At 38.8% G+C, this 18,606-nt stretch overlaps 1 protein-coding gene across 1 annotated transcript in view; it reads left to right on the top strand.

Annotated features, from left to right (window-relative positions):
* The window catches only part of LOC139121620 (uncharacterized), a 21,850-nt gene extending 4,073 nt beyond the window's left edge, over nucleotides 1-17,777 (top strand). The window contains exons 2-4 of the mRNA XM_070686669.1: nucleotides 9,042-9,174; nucleotides 13,059-13,358; nucleotides 14,010-17,777. Coding sequence (XP_070542770.1) covers nucleotides 9,042-9,174; nucleotides 13,059-13,358; nucleotides 14,010-14,253 — 677 coding nt within the window. The 3' untranslated portion in view covers nucleotides 14,254-17,777. The remainder of the gene's footprint in view (nucleotides 1-9,041; nucleotides 9,175-13,058; nucleotides 13,359-14,009) is intronic.
* The last annotated feature ends 829 nt before the right edge of the window (nucleotides 17,778-18,606 follow it).

The following is an 18,606-nucleotide window of genomic DNA, read 5'->3' as shown; positions in this document are numbered from 1 at the left end:
TGATAATATTCCTGGTAAAAAAACGAGTCCTGATTTCAAGATTTTTTCCTTAATTACAAATTCAACTTTTCAGTCGTCCTTGTGCACAGAACGTTCAGGAACACCATAGTAATACACTTCAGCGTTACTGCAGCAAGCACGCAAACACTGCCTATGTCGCTACTTGCACTGGTGACCGTGAATAAATATCGAACCGTCAGGAAAAAATCCTAATTTTTCATCTTTTAATCTTCAGGTGAAAGAGTAAAACAAGCCAGTCTTTCTAAATGGTACATAAACAGTCATCGTCTGTCATTGCATTCAGAAATATTACCATTGTAAGAACGTAAGTTGTATCTTCAGAAAGATTGTCTGCACTACGACCAGAATCTTAATATTGTGCAGGGCCAACAAGTAAATATATAAGCATCTCCAATAGTGCGCAACAGGACACTTAAATCATCTTAGGACACACCAATTGAACAGTTCCTGAAAAGGCCCGGAAAATAATCACCTATAAAAGTGGACAAAAACTCGACCATGATGGTAATAAAACCATTTGAAGCATTATAAATAATGAATGATGAATATTGAATATTAATGAGAATTACGACCGCCAAACGCAATGATCCAAACATCTGTACTGATGTACTGTTGTTTATCTAAAATGTGATCTAAGAACATTATAGTGAAAGATGATCTTGCAAAATGGGTTAAATTCTCCAAAAATTGTCAATGAACACTATACCGTGTTCCTTTTATATACGCCTTTCGGAAAAAAGTACGAAATGAGTGATTTGTAAAAATTGTATTTATTTTGCATCAAAATATTGATCCTCAGTCACACACAGGTACACCGCTTACTGAACTTTGGTCGCACTTTTCCCCCGCAGTACAGTCAGTGCATAGAAAGTGAGTCGACTTTTCTTCTAACGATAAACGTTAGAAGGGTTCTCGGATGTGAAAATACATTTCTGGACTTAGCTGAAGCATGCGCGGTGTGATTTGAAACCAACCTCTTCTCGAATCAAGCGGAACAAGAGTTAACGATCAAATAGTATACGTCTAGAGAAAATGATATTCGAATTTTCACACTGCCAGATATCATCACCACTTTCCCGTAAATCTGTTTTGTACCTTAATTGTTGAACCATGTTGGAAATTCTAAACACAAAAACAATCTTAATTGTTACACTGGGGACATGGCAAAGAATGTTTGAATGTCGAAATTGTTTACTTCTCCTCAAAGACAGTTTCTAAGGTATTCGAATAACAACTATTACTGACATTGTGTACAGCTTTGCAAACAGAGATTATGTGTGGACCAGCAAGAAATGCCTTCAGCCGCAGTACTTTAGGTTAGCTGTATAAGGTACACGCTGTCCCCTGCATTCATTGGAACCACGGATACGATGGTTTGTTATCCAGAAAGTCAATCCCGTCGGTGTTTGAGTGTCGGTCTTCGTCACCCCGTCATTACCTAGGAAATGATACAGAAAAGTTATATTTTTTGAATAATTCCAAGTTGAAAGAGCTTGTCACATGTTACGTTAGGGAAATAATCGAATACGGAACATTCTACTCAATTCATCAATAGACTGTAATTGAAATGTTTCAATCCAACACGGGTAATGACCGTGAATTCAACTACGTTTTTAACCATCAAGTGACGGGAGACATTCACAGCTTATGAGATAGTTAAAATGTGACACTCATCTTAACGTCTGTAAAACTTCGTAAAGTTGTCCACCATATGTAACGTTTAAGAAATTATAACATCACTTCCCTTTCTCGTCTGGTTTTTACGTGCTTACTTCTCAGCGTCACTGTCTCCATTCGTTGATTGACAGTGTGGGATTTGGCGCATATGTAAATCGTACAGTTGACCTCAGACCCACCTGCGAGTGGACAGACGGGTGGTCCACGAGTATCGTCCGACCTCCGTCTTCTGTGTGCGTGACGAGGCAGAAATATATCACTCTCACGTTGTTTACGGTGTCCATTTCATTACCATAATATCCACACTTCCACGGATGAATGGTCATAAGTATAATGTCAGCATAATGAACTGTCTTTATACAATTTGATACAGTATTATAAGGTATCGTCAGAGAATTTACCAAACTATTATCCGCGTGAAACTGCAGCCCATGCGAGACGTTGGAGCGACACTTCATGTGTTGGTTTAGATTGAAACGTGAATTCTTTATAACCGTACGTCCCAACAGCTTTTTTTAGCAAAACGGTCAATAGCATTAAGAGAATATTGTTTTGATTACAATGATAATCGTAGGTCAGGTATATACTTTTGGATAATAATTGCACGTCTAACGCATACCTTGCGACGGTTGGAACATTTCTAGAATGCTGCCTATCGCACGATTTCCCACGTTATATAATATTGAGTCATTGAAAACTAGCGCGGCAAATCGTACATGTCTGGAATAATATACCGTGTTTGTTATTGCTGAGATTATCGAAGCATGATGTGTAATGCTGCCACTGTCAACACATGATTCGCTGAACTCTCTCCAGCAAAGCACTTTCAGCGATGTCTCTAAGTTACCTTTCGGTAGAAAGTGTAACGGGGACAGATATTCGGGCTATCAATTTTTTCCCGATGCTTTTGTGATCTACCGCTTGTTGGGGCTCATTTTGAAGCTCTTTGAGTAAGAAAAAAAATTACCGTCTTAATTTTTCTAAAAATCGAAAATTTTATTTCCCCCCAAGAGTTACCACAGGGTTTGCGGTCTTTTTGAGTTTCAAATATCGGTAAATGTTAGGTAATTTGTATCTCCAGTACCAAACTTTGGACGGTGATCCCCAATTTTTATTCTTGATTTTGTAAGAGAATGGTTTGAAGGTCCATTAGGGACAGCAAAAGTTTAAGTCCTATACAGTTTCGAGGTGCACACCAGTTACTACCTTGTAATTATTGCCGTATTTTAGTGAGGGCAATATTCATGAAAGAATCTCAACTTTGGACATGTTTGGGGTAGATTTGACACTGTCACCTACTTCTAGGCTTTAGTGTCGGCTTTAAAATATCGTTCAATTGCTTGAGCACATCTTGGCCTACTAAGGGGAACCTTTTTCATCTATTGGAAATACCGTTAAAAAGTCACCTTAAAGGTATACTGTCACCTGTTCCAATTTTGCTACAGCTACCATAGTTAACGCACAAAGAACACAGACACAGACACACACACTATTGGAAAGAGAAAATCTAACCAATCACAGATTTTAAGCAGGTGGCCGCTCAAATGGGCATTTTGAATACCAAGGAACGCCCCTTTGACTACACATGGGCATATTTAGATTACAGGTGACTGTATACCTTTAACATTGTGGTAGGGTGTGGCACTTGTGTTTTCACTTTTCCAGCCATTTGTTTCAGAAGAGCATTCAATTGAAAGTAGTATTAGTAATAGGTTCTTACGATGACTGCTAGTCGACTGCGGTAATAACTTTCAAAATACCAACTAAGTGGGAAATTTAAAGGAAAAACTTGGCCGCATAGAATACTATTGGTGATACGGACATGGGGGTGGGGGCGGAAACCATTTCACCATTTTACCGCCCAGTCGATTAACCTCTGATCGTTATCAGTTATATTTCCAAGATGAAAAAGAACGCGTCTGAAGAAATTTATCAACGCTTCACGGCTTAATTTAGGATTTTGATAGGATTGAGAGTAAGTGACGATATAGGACGCACTTCTTACACTTAAAATTTGCGTCGAAGAATCCACGATTTCCCAAATCTATGTTACTGGCATTGCGATCACGTAACGTCAATGTCTCTGACATGCTACCGATGATTGGAACAGACTTTTACAAATTAATACCCCTGCCATCCAAATCAAGACATAAGCCAATACGTGACAGCTAGATAAGGCGACGGCGGCCCGTCTCTCCATCCCGCACTAAGAAAATAAGCATGGTGTCTCGGGTTGAGTGACACTGCGCGATAATGAAATACGCAGTCATTGACCTATGCAACGTGAAGCCTTGAGAATTAAGGCCCTTATGTCAGGGGAACACTCAATATTGACTTAATCTATCATTTGTTCTGTCCTATTAGGAAAAGTGCGTCTGGCTGAGATGGAATGACACGTTATAGACCGCTATACTTGTATTGGCTTGTTTAATAGTCACACATGTCAGGGTTCTGCCTTCGCCCTCATCACTGTAATAATTGCAAAGCTATTCATTACAGGTGACTTGGCATAACTTGCTGTCTTCGTGCTTGAAACACAAATGTAGGTCATCCCTTCCTGTATTTTTCTCAGCACAAAGGCTTATTCTGGATTATTGTATTTAAAGACTGTCGGACGACAAATATCTTAAAAATTTCAATAGTTTTACTGGATGTGGAGTTAATAACATTAATTCTGAGAGTTAGTCCTTCAGGATTAAGCGCAAGATGTCGTTGCTATTCGAAGTGAAATATGCTGTTTACATACACAGTTTACTATTGCACTACAGTGTAAATCTTTGCTCCTCGATATTCTTTGTTTGAAACTGAAATTGCACTTTCTCTTGTCTTTTACTACTACGTAAAATTTTACTAAGGGGATGGATTAAATGTTACAAATATCTAAATGAATAAGAAGATGAGGAAGATATGTCAATATTATTTACAAAAGAGTAATAATCAGTCTTGGTTTTCCAATTTATGCATCCATATGGACTATTTCGCAATTTGCAAACAACTTTTCTTACTTGTAAAAATGTTTTGACTAAATGACTGCATATCACTCATACAGTCACACAACGTTTATGATGAGGGTTGTCACACATACTGTACAGTCTTTCGCAAAGTGTACATTTCTATCAGTCAAGTTGTTGATGTTCAATTGTTATTCGTGGTATAAAGGGGCTTGGATGACCGTTATATTTGATCAATATTGGTTTGTCGCTAGATTATTCTGGTTGTGTGTTGTAGGATCCCATGTTATGAGATTGTTTGATCAGTGACAGGCACTCGCGAAACATTTGTAATTTTATCATAGCAATATATTGTGGTTACTTTAATAAATCGTGACGGAGGTCGCAAAGCGAACGCTCGGTACATAGGTATGCTTGCTTCCTGGTTTAGCACGGCGATATTATATCATCATTGACGTCACCCATATAACTGCCATTTTTGTACTTTATTAATTTATTCCAATGTAAATCATATAGATGAAGGAGTTTGAAAAGTTTAAAATGCCTGTGATCAGTTTGCTTTTTTATTCTTGTTTATTTACATGATTCATTGTGGCAAATCGACAATGGATATATAAACTGCGAACAATCTATTCAATGACTTCCACCGGAATGACCTGCCAGTCTGTTTAGCTGATTATCAAATTCATCTGTCTGTCAGACTTATTCCTTACAACTCAACCATTCTTCTACGTGTCTCACAATTGTAACTTGGAAATTCAATCGTTCTTCACTAATTGTGAATCAAGTTATTTCGCTTTGAGTTGACTAGGGCAGCCGATGAAGTTGTTCATGTAAAACGGTGTTTGCAAGTGTTTCGGTGGCAAGATGGTATTTCTTTATTTATTCTATCAGTTAACAGGGAAGACTCTACATCGCTTTTATATCAGTTGCTTTTTTTATTTCTATTTTAAAGCAAACTATAGTGGGAACAGCAAAATCATGTGTTGATGAGAGGGTAGATGGCAACTTGTACTATGGAAAGGGAGTACTGGAAAGTTATTGTAGTGTGGGGAGAGGTGCTGGGGGTTTGGGGAACGGGAAGGGGAGAGGGCGAAACATGGTGGGTGGGAGGGCATCGATGGGTAAACAGCATGACTCAATGCACAACTCATACCGTTGAGTCGCTGAGAAGACCTGTCAGGAGTTAAAGCTCAGACTGCACGGATACCATATCATACCATACCATCTGTTGTTTCACTTCCACTCACATCTGTATTCGTTCAAACTCCACATCCAAACCACAACCACAAGCCCCCGCCTCTTTCGGCGATCACAGCAGGCGCTGTGAACAGGTCGAGGCCCATTTGGACAGGATAAAAGGTGCAATTGACATGTTCGTACCACATATCAGACTAAATGGCCGGTTTTTTTTTACAGAATTCATGGCATATCAAGAAATATTAGCATATATTTTTCCCACAGAAGGGTTAGAAAATGTAGCTTTGATTCCAATCCTAATGGTCGGGTATGATTATGCTGGTGCTCGGATTTTCAACGAATATGATCGATTTCAGCAAAGCTTTCATTTGTACCATACAACCTATACAGTGATGGCGGGCATTGCCAGTGTTGAAAATGAATTCTTCAATATAGATATATAGATGAGAGATACAGATGCCCTTTCATCATGATGAATATATTCTGCAAAGAAATAATATATTTTGAGCATTATGGGAAAAATAGCGAGTGAATGCTTTGATTATTGAGAATGTGAATGTGTAATTAAGACTGCCCTGCCCCCTTCCTAAGTAGCTCTATTATCATGAAATTGCGTGTCGGTGCACACATGCGCACCTTTGTACTGCGCAGTCAGATAAGATTTACGTAAAGTAAAATGGTGTATATTGACAGATAAAATTCAATTTGCGGATAATTGATCGTCTCTGAAGCGGGTTGCCTTCGCCACAGCTACCGTGATGATGGCTTGTATCAATATGCCGGGCTGAATAGCTGATGTGCCAGCTCTGGCGGAAAGAGAAAAACTACACGTGTGTGTAATATTTCCTGCATTCGATTTGGTTTTAACTTCCACATAATTATTTTTTTGGGGAGGGGGATTGTTAATTAACTCCTATCATTACTAAAGGGGGGGCTTTTGTTAATTTTTCATTTTTTGCCAAACTGAATGAAGCTTTTCAGGAGATTGTAAGATTGAAACAAATTTGCGTGGGAAGTGGGATTCAACAACCTTACACGTGGCGGTATAATCATAATCCATTTCAACGATTACCTAGTGCAATAAGATCACACAAAAACATACACCATAAAAACCTCGATTCCCCGACATCTACACTCAAGTCAGAGTTATCAATTTCTAGCCGACGTCCTCGTTCAACTCGGTGGTTGTCACGCAAAAGAGATGATAGCAAAGTATTAAGAGATTGAGTAGATACCAACACGCTGGTAATTTAGTCACTTTTATCTGGACAGCAAAATATAGGAAACCCCTTCACACACTACAATAGGCTTTAAGCACGCTTCAAAGGACAACCAATAATAAATGCATTATTCTTTATGTACTTCTTAAGACACTTTCACTATTAATATTACTCTTGGGTGTATTGTCGTTGGTGTACATACTCTAAAATACGTAAGCATGACGTGTACTGTCACATTCTGTACAGGTAAAAATCAAACATTATGTAAAGTCATCATAGGAATGTTCCGAAAATTTTAATGAAAACAAGTTTACTGTGCATACATCTATCGCCACAGATCATATCCACGTACCAGTCTAATTTCAGATCAAGCCGAAGGCGTTCAATGTACACAGGTAGTCTTTTAAAAAGACTACCACAATACGAACTATCCCGACAAGTACAGTTACAGTATGAATCAAGTTGCCTATAGCTGCCTGTACACGGTAAGGAGTCGGTTACACGCACTGTCATGCACAGATGTAGCCTAGACAGTCTCAAATGCGAACGTGCTCCGCGGGGATAGCAATGGAATTACCGCCATAACAGGCGTCGATATAATCGGATTAAATTTACAACGCCAGATTGGATCAAATTTGATGGCATTCAAACATATTATTTGCTGAAAACAGACTGTTTTCGGTACCTTCGTCGAAGCTGTCAGCGAATAGCAGAGTGGGTGACGAAAGCCAACGATCTACTTTTTGTTTTGTTTTTCAATTAGACCACGTAAATTGCACTGATAGCAATAGCTATGGGAGAGGCCTTCAGCTGAAGAATGTTGGTGTCATTTCGCCATGATGCCATATCATAGCGTATGTCATCGTAGCGTCCGAAGGCTCCCGAAGCAACTTCGGATCGTACGGTCTTTTTCCTCGATCCCTTTCACAGCTGTCGACGTTGGACCGATTGTTTGGGTGCGGGGGATCCGTTGCTTCGTTACTCCGTGATCCTTGCGTGTTCGGTGTGATTTCCAGCGTGAAACAGTGAAAAACGGATAAAAAGGTCTATAAATAAACCGTAGCTCTCCGCAGGGTCAAAGCAGCGTAGAAGTGAAACATATACGTTGGAAATGAAATGAACACGCGAATTTCGCCGGCGTCATCGTCGTCATGGCAACTATTATGCAGGTGACAACATCTCGATGACTGATGAAGCGCATTAAGTCAGTGAACGGGTTTTTAACGCAGTCAGGATTTTTTAAAATTGCCGGAGAATACCTTCAGAGGCTGTTATGACGATTTGGCCGCAAACACAAATCAGGCGAACCCCAAGTTTGTAGTTCAGCTTACGGATCTCGTGCAACCTTGAGTGTTCGTCCTCGCATGAAATGATTTTTACTTCGAATATATTTGATAATTATCATTTCGACTCACAAAATATCAACGGGGCAGACAATTGGGAGGGAAAATACTCAACAAGGGTCTCACTGCAAATCCACGCATTGTCGCTATTATTCAGCATCTGTGCAGGGGTTATTAAACGCTTGTCTAAACGTGGAACGCAACCTGCCAATCATTTCAGCATATTTCTGACTCTTATACTCTGGACGGCCATCCCAGTCTTGTATTCCCAGGGTCTCGTAACCATGGCAACGACAACAAATCCCTTTTGAGCGCGGACTTGGATAAAAAAAATATCGTTTGTCCCTTTTTTCCGACAATGAATTACAACTCGCTCTGTATTGACTATAATTTCAAACACGTGTGCTTTTTTAGTTTGCCTGGGAAAATTCTGAAAGCAAGCTAGCTTTGCGCCAAGTTGAGTGACAGCTATAGTTCTGCCGGGGTTTGACATTAACGGCGGGGCTTTAGCTTCAATCTTAAGGTTACCTCTGTACTGAATACGTTGATCGAACAAGCATTGAAAGAAAAATCTGAAAGGCGATACACTTTTTAACTCTGTGGCTTTTTTATTCTCTCTCACTATGCAGGTTTACTATGGCTTGTACGAGGCGAGCAGGGCAAAATCGGCAAATGCGACAGAGATGACTTTTTCGAGAAAGACAGGCAATGCAAATTAAATTTTTTTGTGTCCAGAAAACAGAATCCCCAGGAAAGCTGCACGTAAGTTCCTTTTCTTTTAGATTTCTAAATGTAAGCCACTCTAAATGCAGAGATTTTCTTCAAATGGTGTGTCAACTGTCTGCATTCATGCGGCTCAACACTTTTGTCTGAAGCTTCGACGATGTTAACTCACCTGAAAGGCATTGCTAACGAGGCTTTTACACTATACTACGCATTTCACTCATGTTATCCTGTGTTAAATCTCTTTTCCTTCGTACCCTTCAATGAACACTCAGTGAACAATGAGTCCTTGCAAATTAATTGAAAAACCACAAATGTTTTAGAAGAATACAGAAGTGTTACACACACACACACGCACATTATATCTATATCTATTTCTATGTCTATATATATATATATATATATATATATATATATATATATATATATACATACATATGCATTATTAGTTATTATTTATTACGCTCTGCTTTAGCATCGATCACTGTAATTTCCCATGAGGATATATGTATACTTATATATATATATATATATATATATATATATATATATATATATATATATATATATATATATATATATGATATATACGTATATTCGATATATGTATATATGAGAGTAACCACCATTTTGGGTTTTATTATATCAAGTATAATTTAGATACATATATATGTATATAGATATACCCATATTTCTCTCTAGACATTAACGTTTAGATTGATAGATAGATAAGTTTATGGTTAAGTAGGTAGCTATATATATAGTCTTGAATGGTGTAAAAATGTCTTAAAGGGGTAGGTTTTTGTCAGCTCTATCTCTGAGCAAACTGACTAACCATGCACAAATTTCAAAGGACAACAAAATATTAAAATAGTCAATGTCAACAAGCACTTATGCGAGGACCAGGGATTGAAAACTGCCCCTTCAATGTACGAAGTAACTATATGACACTGATTTCAAAAGTGATTCATCGTAGTACCGATACAATATATAATTAACAGGCACATTGGTAGTTTGGCTGACCGAATCAGTCTTCAACTCTCTGCGATGTGAAACTTGCTACACACATTTTAACGATATGCGATGTCATAATGCACACAGGACTATTCTGTGTTTTTTAATGATGTACGTAGGTGCAGCATGCGTGCATGCACGTTTACACGTATGCGTAGTTGTGTTATGTTGATCTTTGTCTTCCATATTCCAATTTGACTGCAAAAAGAGGGTTGACTGGTCCAAATGTTATACAGTGCACAAACATATCAAAACAAACGACGACAATTACGAGACAAAGTAGGGACTAAGGCAACTAAATGAAAGATTAGAAACACGGTAAACTGATACTGTGTGTTTGGACTGAGCGATGGCAAAGTTTTGTCTCCACATCACGTTTTCACTACGCCATGACTCCTGTTATGTTTGCCCTCAGTTCTGACTTTCCTGTTTGTATGATTCCAATTTATGATAGCTGTGTTCCAATGCGAACATTTCAGTCCGAGACCACCAAGTCCTGGCAATTGCCACACAGGTCGGAGCATTCTCACTCATCATAGAACTGCAACGTATTTTGCCCTAAAGCTTTCGACTCACGGAATACCATAACTGATTGAAGCGTAATAAATATATAGCTGTCGTGGAGGCACGTGTTCTTGCGATGAATGAAGATACAATAAACGATGCTGACAAATGTTTTGACGGTTAAACCCTACGCCTGGCCGTTAAATATCCTTTCCATGCTACAGTAGCTGTACTGTTACACAATCTTTTTAAATTGAAACATAATTTTGGTTAAGTTCAAGGCTGGACAAGACTCAGGTCTCTCTATAAGAATGGCCACGGGCATAGATTATGTATAAATATGTTCGCGAAGTAAGTTCACGTGCATTCGGTGAAATGTGATATGGATTTAATTAATTTCCAGCCAACACAATCTACACCTCATTTCATAAAAATTGCAAGATTTAGGATGAAATTTGCGTCACGTCATATTTTACATAAGTGAATGTCTTCGATTTACAGTACACTAAGACTGTGAAGCAGGGAAATTTCAGATATAAAAACCGATATTGCGTAGGAATAATGTTGCAAAGCTTAGGATAAAAATGCCAAATTCAGTTTGATTTCAACTACATTTAGGATACGAATCTTGCAGCTTAAACATAGGAGGTGGTAACCAACTTTTGTTGGCGTACGTGAAAGTTTGTCGTCCTTTGTGGATTGTATAAACTATGGCGACAAAATCCACGTAGGTGTGCTCTCAAATATGCGAGCCTCTTGAAAAAATGTTTACATCATGGGGCTTCCTTCTGATATCGTCGACAGAGAACTTTTCATCTGAAAGGGTAAATCCTTATCTCGTTTCTTCTGAAATGGAAGCGGTGTAAGATCGTACATGCACTTGTGTTCAAACCTTGAATACCAAGCGTACCTTCACGTGCCATTCCTGTAGCTGGAAGTTTTGATGTATTTTCGGTATTTTTTCTGGTTGCAATGTATGGTTTTTTGTTCTACCCTCCAAAATTGTGTCTAAATGTTAAGTTTCAAATTCCCATGTTGTGTGTTGTTGACAACTGAAAGTTACTCCGGACTAAGAATTAATTTTGTCGAAAATAATATTTCATGTTATATACGCATGTGTATTTTGTTACCTGGCTAACATTATGTATTACAACAAACTTTAGAAAGTAGAATAAGATAATGCTAACGTTTTATGGAATAAATTATTGAAAACATTGCAATCGTCCAAAGGTATTGTGTACAGTAGCATCGAAATTAACGAAACGTACATGTATTAAAATTACAGCTAATGTCTACATTCGTATCGAAAAACTATCCATGCAAACATCTTTTCTTCTTAAGAGTGACAGTTGTAATAGCAATTTCATTATTTTTATGCCATTCAACGAGTACCATGCAATTTTCTTATTCCACCCGCACAGTATGTTTGTATAGAAAGTACTGGCCTCACGTCCCCACACGTCGCATCAGCCTGTATGTGAAGTTAGCGTCCACTATGATTCAGTTGTCGATTACATTATGCGTTGCGCACACACTCGCTGGCTGCAGTATTGGCAACACGGACGCTGGGCATTTCGACATAATTTTGAGAGTTGCCTAAGAAACTACGAATGTATATCTCCCAAACAGAATGAGAATAATGGGAAATACGTTCCAAGCTCTATCAGATGAAGCTCTAATGGCTAGAGCCCTCCATTTGGAAAGGGCAGGACACTTCACTGTACTCGTAGACGGTAAATTATAAATAGCGATGGAGGTCTTATCAGTGTGGACGGTAATTCCAACAGCATGTCACAATAGATTTGTTGGTAACGGAATTGCCATGTCACATCCACTTTTCATGGGTACACAACAAGAGTGTCCTCTTTGCAGGATTAAACCCCACAGCTCTCGATACTTGTGTGAGACATTAAGATTTGACTGACACCTCGCAGTCTCTACAAATAGCGTGATTAAACAGTTATTCGTAAAAGGAAAGGAGAAACTGCTCGCAGCCTATTCAAAAGTGAAGTAGGAGGCCCGCGCGGAAACCACGAATGATAAAACTTTACTTAAAGCTGCATCGTTCGGACCGGATAAAATTCAACCGTGATATTTCTTCGTCTTCCTCCATTGTACCCACATAGAATTCGAATTTTATACGATATTTTTACATCAATTACTTCAAAAATGTAGTGTACTTTGTACATGTCGTACGGTGTCCAAAGTTTCCTGGTCTGCCCAAATATCAACTTCAAATTATGTTTATTTACGGGCAGTAGTGGAACAGTTAAATATCCTTTCACAACAAACAATTTCTTGCGTGCTAAGAGATTACTTTGGTTTTGGGTTGTAAAAATGATCTCACTGTTCTTCGACAAGATGACTTGTTGTACTAATTAATCTGTATTTCGTTTTTTTCCTAGAACACTCTACCTGCACATGGTGAATTGTTCCAAAAACGTACTGGCAATATGCGTCGAAGAGACGGAATCTGGAGCGGACTTGACAGGCCTACTGGACGCTACGGTCGGCATTGTACTGGCCAAGGGTGACGAAGAGAACAAATATTGCAGAGAGGGCGGGCTTCCACTGACAGCTGTCTCCAAGGTGCCCTTGGCACAGGAAAAACGTTGCGCAGATCGCTATTATAGACAGACGCCGACTTGTGGCGATGACTTTATAAGTCGTTTCCAGCAAAATCCAGCTGACGAAAGTCTCTGTAGGTTAGTCGTTTGATATCACTTCTCGAATGGATAACCAAAGCAAAGTAGATGCCGATATTCGAAGTATTTTGAAAACATTCTCGTACTCTTCATGAATTTTTGTCCAGACGTAATGTATATTTACACTATTACTTACAATATGAATGGAATAATAATTCAGGGTTTATCTGGGGGAGAGTTATAAAAATATGACAGATATCCAAGGCGCGCCCTCTTGCAAGTACTCTTCCGACAACTATAATGAAGTTTTCTGAATGTTTTTCCAAATTTTAAGACCTTGTAGCAGTAATATCTTTTTAATATATATATATATATATTATATATATATATATATATATATATATATATATATATATATATATATATATATATATATATATATATATATATATATGCGAATCTCCGCACAGGTTGAAGTTGACGGAGACTCATGATACAGGACTAAATCTTTCAGTCTACTTTTCTGTCCCTTTGGAACCCACAATATGTGCTCATCCATCGCACACACACACACACACTCTCTCTCTCTCTCTCTCTCTCTCTCTCTCTCTCTCTCTCTCTCTCTCTCTCTCTCTCTCTCTCTCTCTCTCTCTCTCTCTCTCTGCCTGGCCTGACACTGACACTAATAAGACCACGTTTACCGTGTTTCAGGGAATACACAAGGGTCATCGACTGCGCAAAGTTTAAAATAGAGCAATACTGCGAACGAGCAGAGGCGAAAGACCTGAGGAACGAACTATCTGAAGACTTCAACCCATACTGCGAGGCTGACAAAATCATCGCTGAAGCCAAGCGTTCATCAGCCAGTTGTACAGTGCACGCTGGGAACGTCATTGTTGTGTGGACGTCACTTATTCTCATACTGTGGAGTGTGTTGCGAACATATGGTCTCTGAATAGGTGGTCTCTGGAACTTAGCCAAACATTCATGCATGTGATCATGCCGTCCTTGATTCATCATCGCTAGCAAGCAATAATCTATGTTTTCTTTTTTATCTCTGGTACTGAAAAAGAGATTTCTAGAACACGACTTTTAAGAAATCGCACGTCTTAGCAGGGCTCCTTATTGCAATCAAAACTGATCAAAATTTACATTTTCTTTGGACAAGTATATCAATTTAATAATGCTTGCTTTCACTTTTCTATTTATGACGTACACAAGAGAAACGGAAGCATGCAAGCTTTGTCTCTCGTTTCACGTCGGGTGGGCTTTTTCGTTTCCGCGGACGTTGAGGGCGACCTTCAAAAAGGACAACAACAACTATGCAATACCTCAAGCAAATGACATTTGGATAAAATTCATCTGTCTCAAAGAATTAAAATGTGTACGATAGGGAGATAACATAGTTAAATAAGTAGAAATTCTTTGTAGCATTTTAAAATAATACAAACCAAGGAAGATGGTGAGCTGCTGATTACATTTTGTGCGTATGTAGTGAAATAAGTCATGTCAATGTTTCAATTGTGATGAAACACTATCGGAATGCCAGGGTAGTCGCACAGATTTACACGCATAGCTTTATTTGCATTTTAACAAACTGACTTCTCTTGGTATGAACTTGACCGTTAAGTTATCTTCAATGGGTCACGGGTTTTATTCCCCTCGTAATTAATTCGGCCTGGTCGGATAGACCTCGACCTGCCACATCATGTACAGCGGCCGTGGACGTGGTGAATGGGTTCGTTTTTCATTCGAGTCATGCAGGGGACATTTTCTCTTTTACTGAAAATGGCTTTCTTTATTAAGCACACCAATTAATACTTCCTCGTTCATAAACTTCGTTTTCCGTCACAAGCTCAGGAAAACAACACCGACCCCTCCAAAAAAAACCAACAAAACCCCAAAAAAACCCCAAATAAACAAAAAGGAGGAGGGACGATTTGACCAATCAGTAAGACTTTCATATATTACGTCCAAGGGACGACACTGTACACTGTTGGTCATCATTTCCCGTTTGAAATTCCCGTTTTCTGCACTGCTTTCAAGTAGCTTTCAGTAAAAATGAATGGTTTTGACGAACCATCGATGAAATAAAGATTAAAGTCTCCGTGGAGGGTGTAAATGGCACGAGCATAGCTTTATAATTTCAGGGAACTTCGAGAGCTTTTAACCAGACACCTCCTTTGTCGAGAAACTTTACTGCGCAAGCGATTCTGGTGAACTCCTTTGGAAAACTGCAATGCCACGTTCAAGTGTATGGCAGGTTTACATAAAAAAACCAATTGGCTAATTGTATCGAATTGACCACAGTCAGTTGAACCGTAGACCAAGCGATATGTGAATACCTTTTAGAGTTACAGGACCTCCATGTCTCATGTCGTACTATAAGTTATCTTAAGAGAATATTTTATTCTTTGACTGGGAAGGCAGTGGAGTAGGTTCTTTTCTCTGTATTCAGGACGAACAAAATGATTAAATTAATTTCATTCAGAATTGCACCAGGATGAATCCTTGTGGTTCCTACGTCATTACAGTTTCAAAAACTAGAAGGCAGCCATTCTACACCAATTTTACATGGTGTTGGTCAAACCATAGGCATCTGGCTCCTTGCTGTCTATGATGGTAAAATCAATACTGCGACATGCGTAGTTTTGGAATCTTATTCTTCTAAAATATTGAACTGTGGGTTTCAATTTTAGCCGATTTTGCAGAAACGTCAGCTTACATAGCTCATCGGATTCTTTTCCATAAAGCAGAATCAGTTGGCATGCCGAAGCGGCTATTCACAACGACATGCAGTACGATCATGCCGTAGCATCGGTACGGATGAGGTTATGAAATTGGCACACCTATTCTTTATAACTTAGGCAAAGTGGGATAGAATGAAGTCGTGCCACATATTTTATGTCAGGACATGACAATTTTAATGAAACGCGGGAAATGATTTGATAAAAAAGAACACAATAGACTCCCTTCGTACTTGTTGTGATTGTCCTCTAGAGGGCGCGCGTAGAACACAAGATGACAGATAAGCACGACTTTTCATTTGAATGTCATACTGCCCTTCAGACTTGGCCAAATGCTAATCCAAACCTCTTCATCACCGGTACCCTTATTCTCGATAACTTATGGTAGGTTTGATTCCATTAAATGTGGATTTCCTCACAAACGGTCCCTTTCGATCGAGGGACCGTATCACAAAAGAGTTGCACATATCCAAATTGAAGGAATATTGCCCTACCAAATCGTCTGCTGAGATTGCACTTCCTGTTTATGCGGTTGCTTATAAATATTTACGGAGACAATTAAACTTGCGAGAATTGAAAGTTTACACGGTAAGACTCACTCAGTCTGTCCATGGTCGTAACATTAAAATTCAGGAATTACTTTCACACGATTAAAATATATTTTCACTGGATATATGCAAAGTACTTGCAAAGTGCTCAGTACACGAAACTTCATGGGTACTACTTGATTTACAGAGATCATTACCATCAAGTTGCACGGATGAATTCTTACAATGTACGCATGTTTTTCACCGAGATTTGAGGGCTGTTATAGAGAACTTAAAAATGGTAGGTTGGTGTCATTAAATTTGTTAATTGGCTTGCATTAACCGCATAGTTTACTTTGAAACGGTCTTCATGGTTACTACAATCCAAATAAGAAGTATTCGATTTATTGAATATGATAAGCAATATGTAGGAATTTCAAATCGCACTGAAGTTGAACGAGAAACTGATCGGATCTGTGCATGAAACACGAATACTGGAAAAAGCGAAGACTTGCACTTGAAGCTTCTACAATGGGAGGGCGTGCATAGGATGTAATGAAGTCAATAAGACCATCAATTTGATACGCGAATGAAATCGTTTGAAACATAGCAGCAGCGTCCACGCCCTGATTGTGAGCCACGCTATATCATAAGAGTGGCAGTAAACACAGAAAACGACAGTTCCTCTCCTCTACATGTCGAAAGTTGAGGAAACTGAATGATCATGTGACCCATTGAAAGACAAACTTACTAAAATACTGTTTGATCTATCTGTCGCGGGTAATTGATTAACGCATATCGATTGGTGAGCAAGGCGGAGGGGTCTAGAATAAGACCCTTTGTAATAATGTAGTATCAGTCAGCGATCCCAAAACCAGATAAGCTACAACTTGTAAACTGACTTGATGTTGTAAACAACATTACTAGGTGATGATTTCATTACTGAGAGTTCCATTTGGGTGTTTAGGAGACCCTTGAAAAAGAATGACTTTACGCATAATGAAGAATTTCTCAATGTATTACAAGTCACGGCGTTTTGACAGAACTTTTATGTTTTGGTGGCTGATTGATCGATTGGTTGGTTTGTTATTGATTTTTCCACGTGATTTTTCGTCGAGTGTATTTCTTACTCTCAGTATGTTACGTTTAAGTCTGCTTTGTTTGAACTGTGATCTCCAATAAATGTTATTTATAAATACTTGCAACGCAAGCACTTTATGCAAATTTTTATCATGTGTGTTGTGTCAGTTTTTAGTGGGACCAAGGGAAGAACATCTAACATCTATTGTGCAAAACGATGCGAATTTTATGTGAAAATTCAAATAATTTTGAAATCGGTTAATCTGTCAATTGAATGTATACTGTTGAGAAATACAAACACACTTTCAAAGAGGAGTAAAAAATTCGAAATTCTTTCTCTTAAAGAAATTATGTGTTTCGTTTTCGAACTCAGGCCGATTTGCTACGTCGAACGCAATGATAATGAGGCATAATACAACGATTAATTTATGAGACCATCATGGATAGTTGAACCAGGCGCAGTTCAAGCTTACAAAACTCACTGGATTTTGACCTCTAACCCCGGGCCTCTATATGATCCCTACCTCACCGACAAAAAGTTTACAATTGGGATCATCAGAGGATTTCACGATTCGAACTGCCCCGAGAAAGATACTTTTTTTATCTATTAATTTATTAGTCAACTTGTGACAGACACGAGGCCCAATGACAACCTCCAACAAAAGAGACAGACTACAATACGTGCATTTAGAGAAAAGGGTCGACAAAAACTCTCCAATTAAATACATACACCACTGTGATCACTAAGGCTTCTGTACACTTGCTCCAAGTCCGTGGGCCTATATATATATCAAAACATATACAGATTGAAGTACTGAACATCAGAGGACCGTCGCGCTAAGTGGTAGGCCGTTTTGTAGATCGTGAAGTGAACGCCTTGAACAGCCAGCAACTGAGTAACTGTTGCCGAGAAAAACCAGGCGACTGGGCCGCTCTAAGGCTTCCGTAAATCAC

Source organism: Ptychodera flava, chromosome 21 (genome assembly GCF_041260155.1).
Source record: "Ptychodera flava strain L36383 chromosome 21, AS_Pfla_20210202, whole genome shotgun sequence".
Classification (NCBI taxonomy): domain Eukaryota; kingdom Metazoa; phylum Hemichordata; class Enteropneusta; family Ptychoderidae; genus Ptychodera; species Ptychodera flava.
Note: the sequence above shows the minus strand (reverse complement) of the source record. Positions and strands in the feature narration are given on the sequence as shown.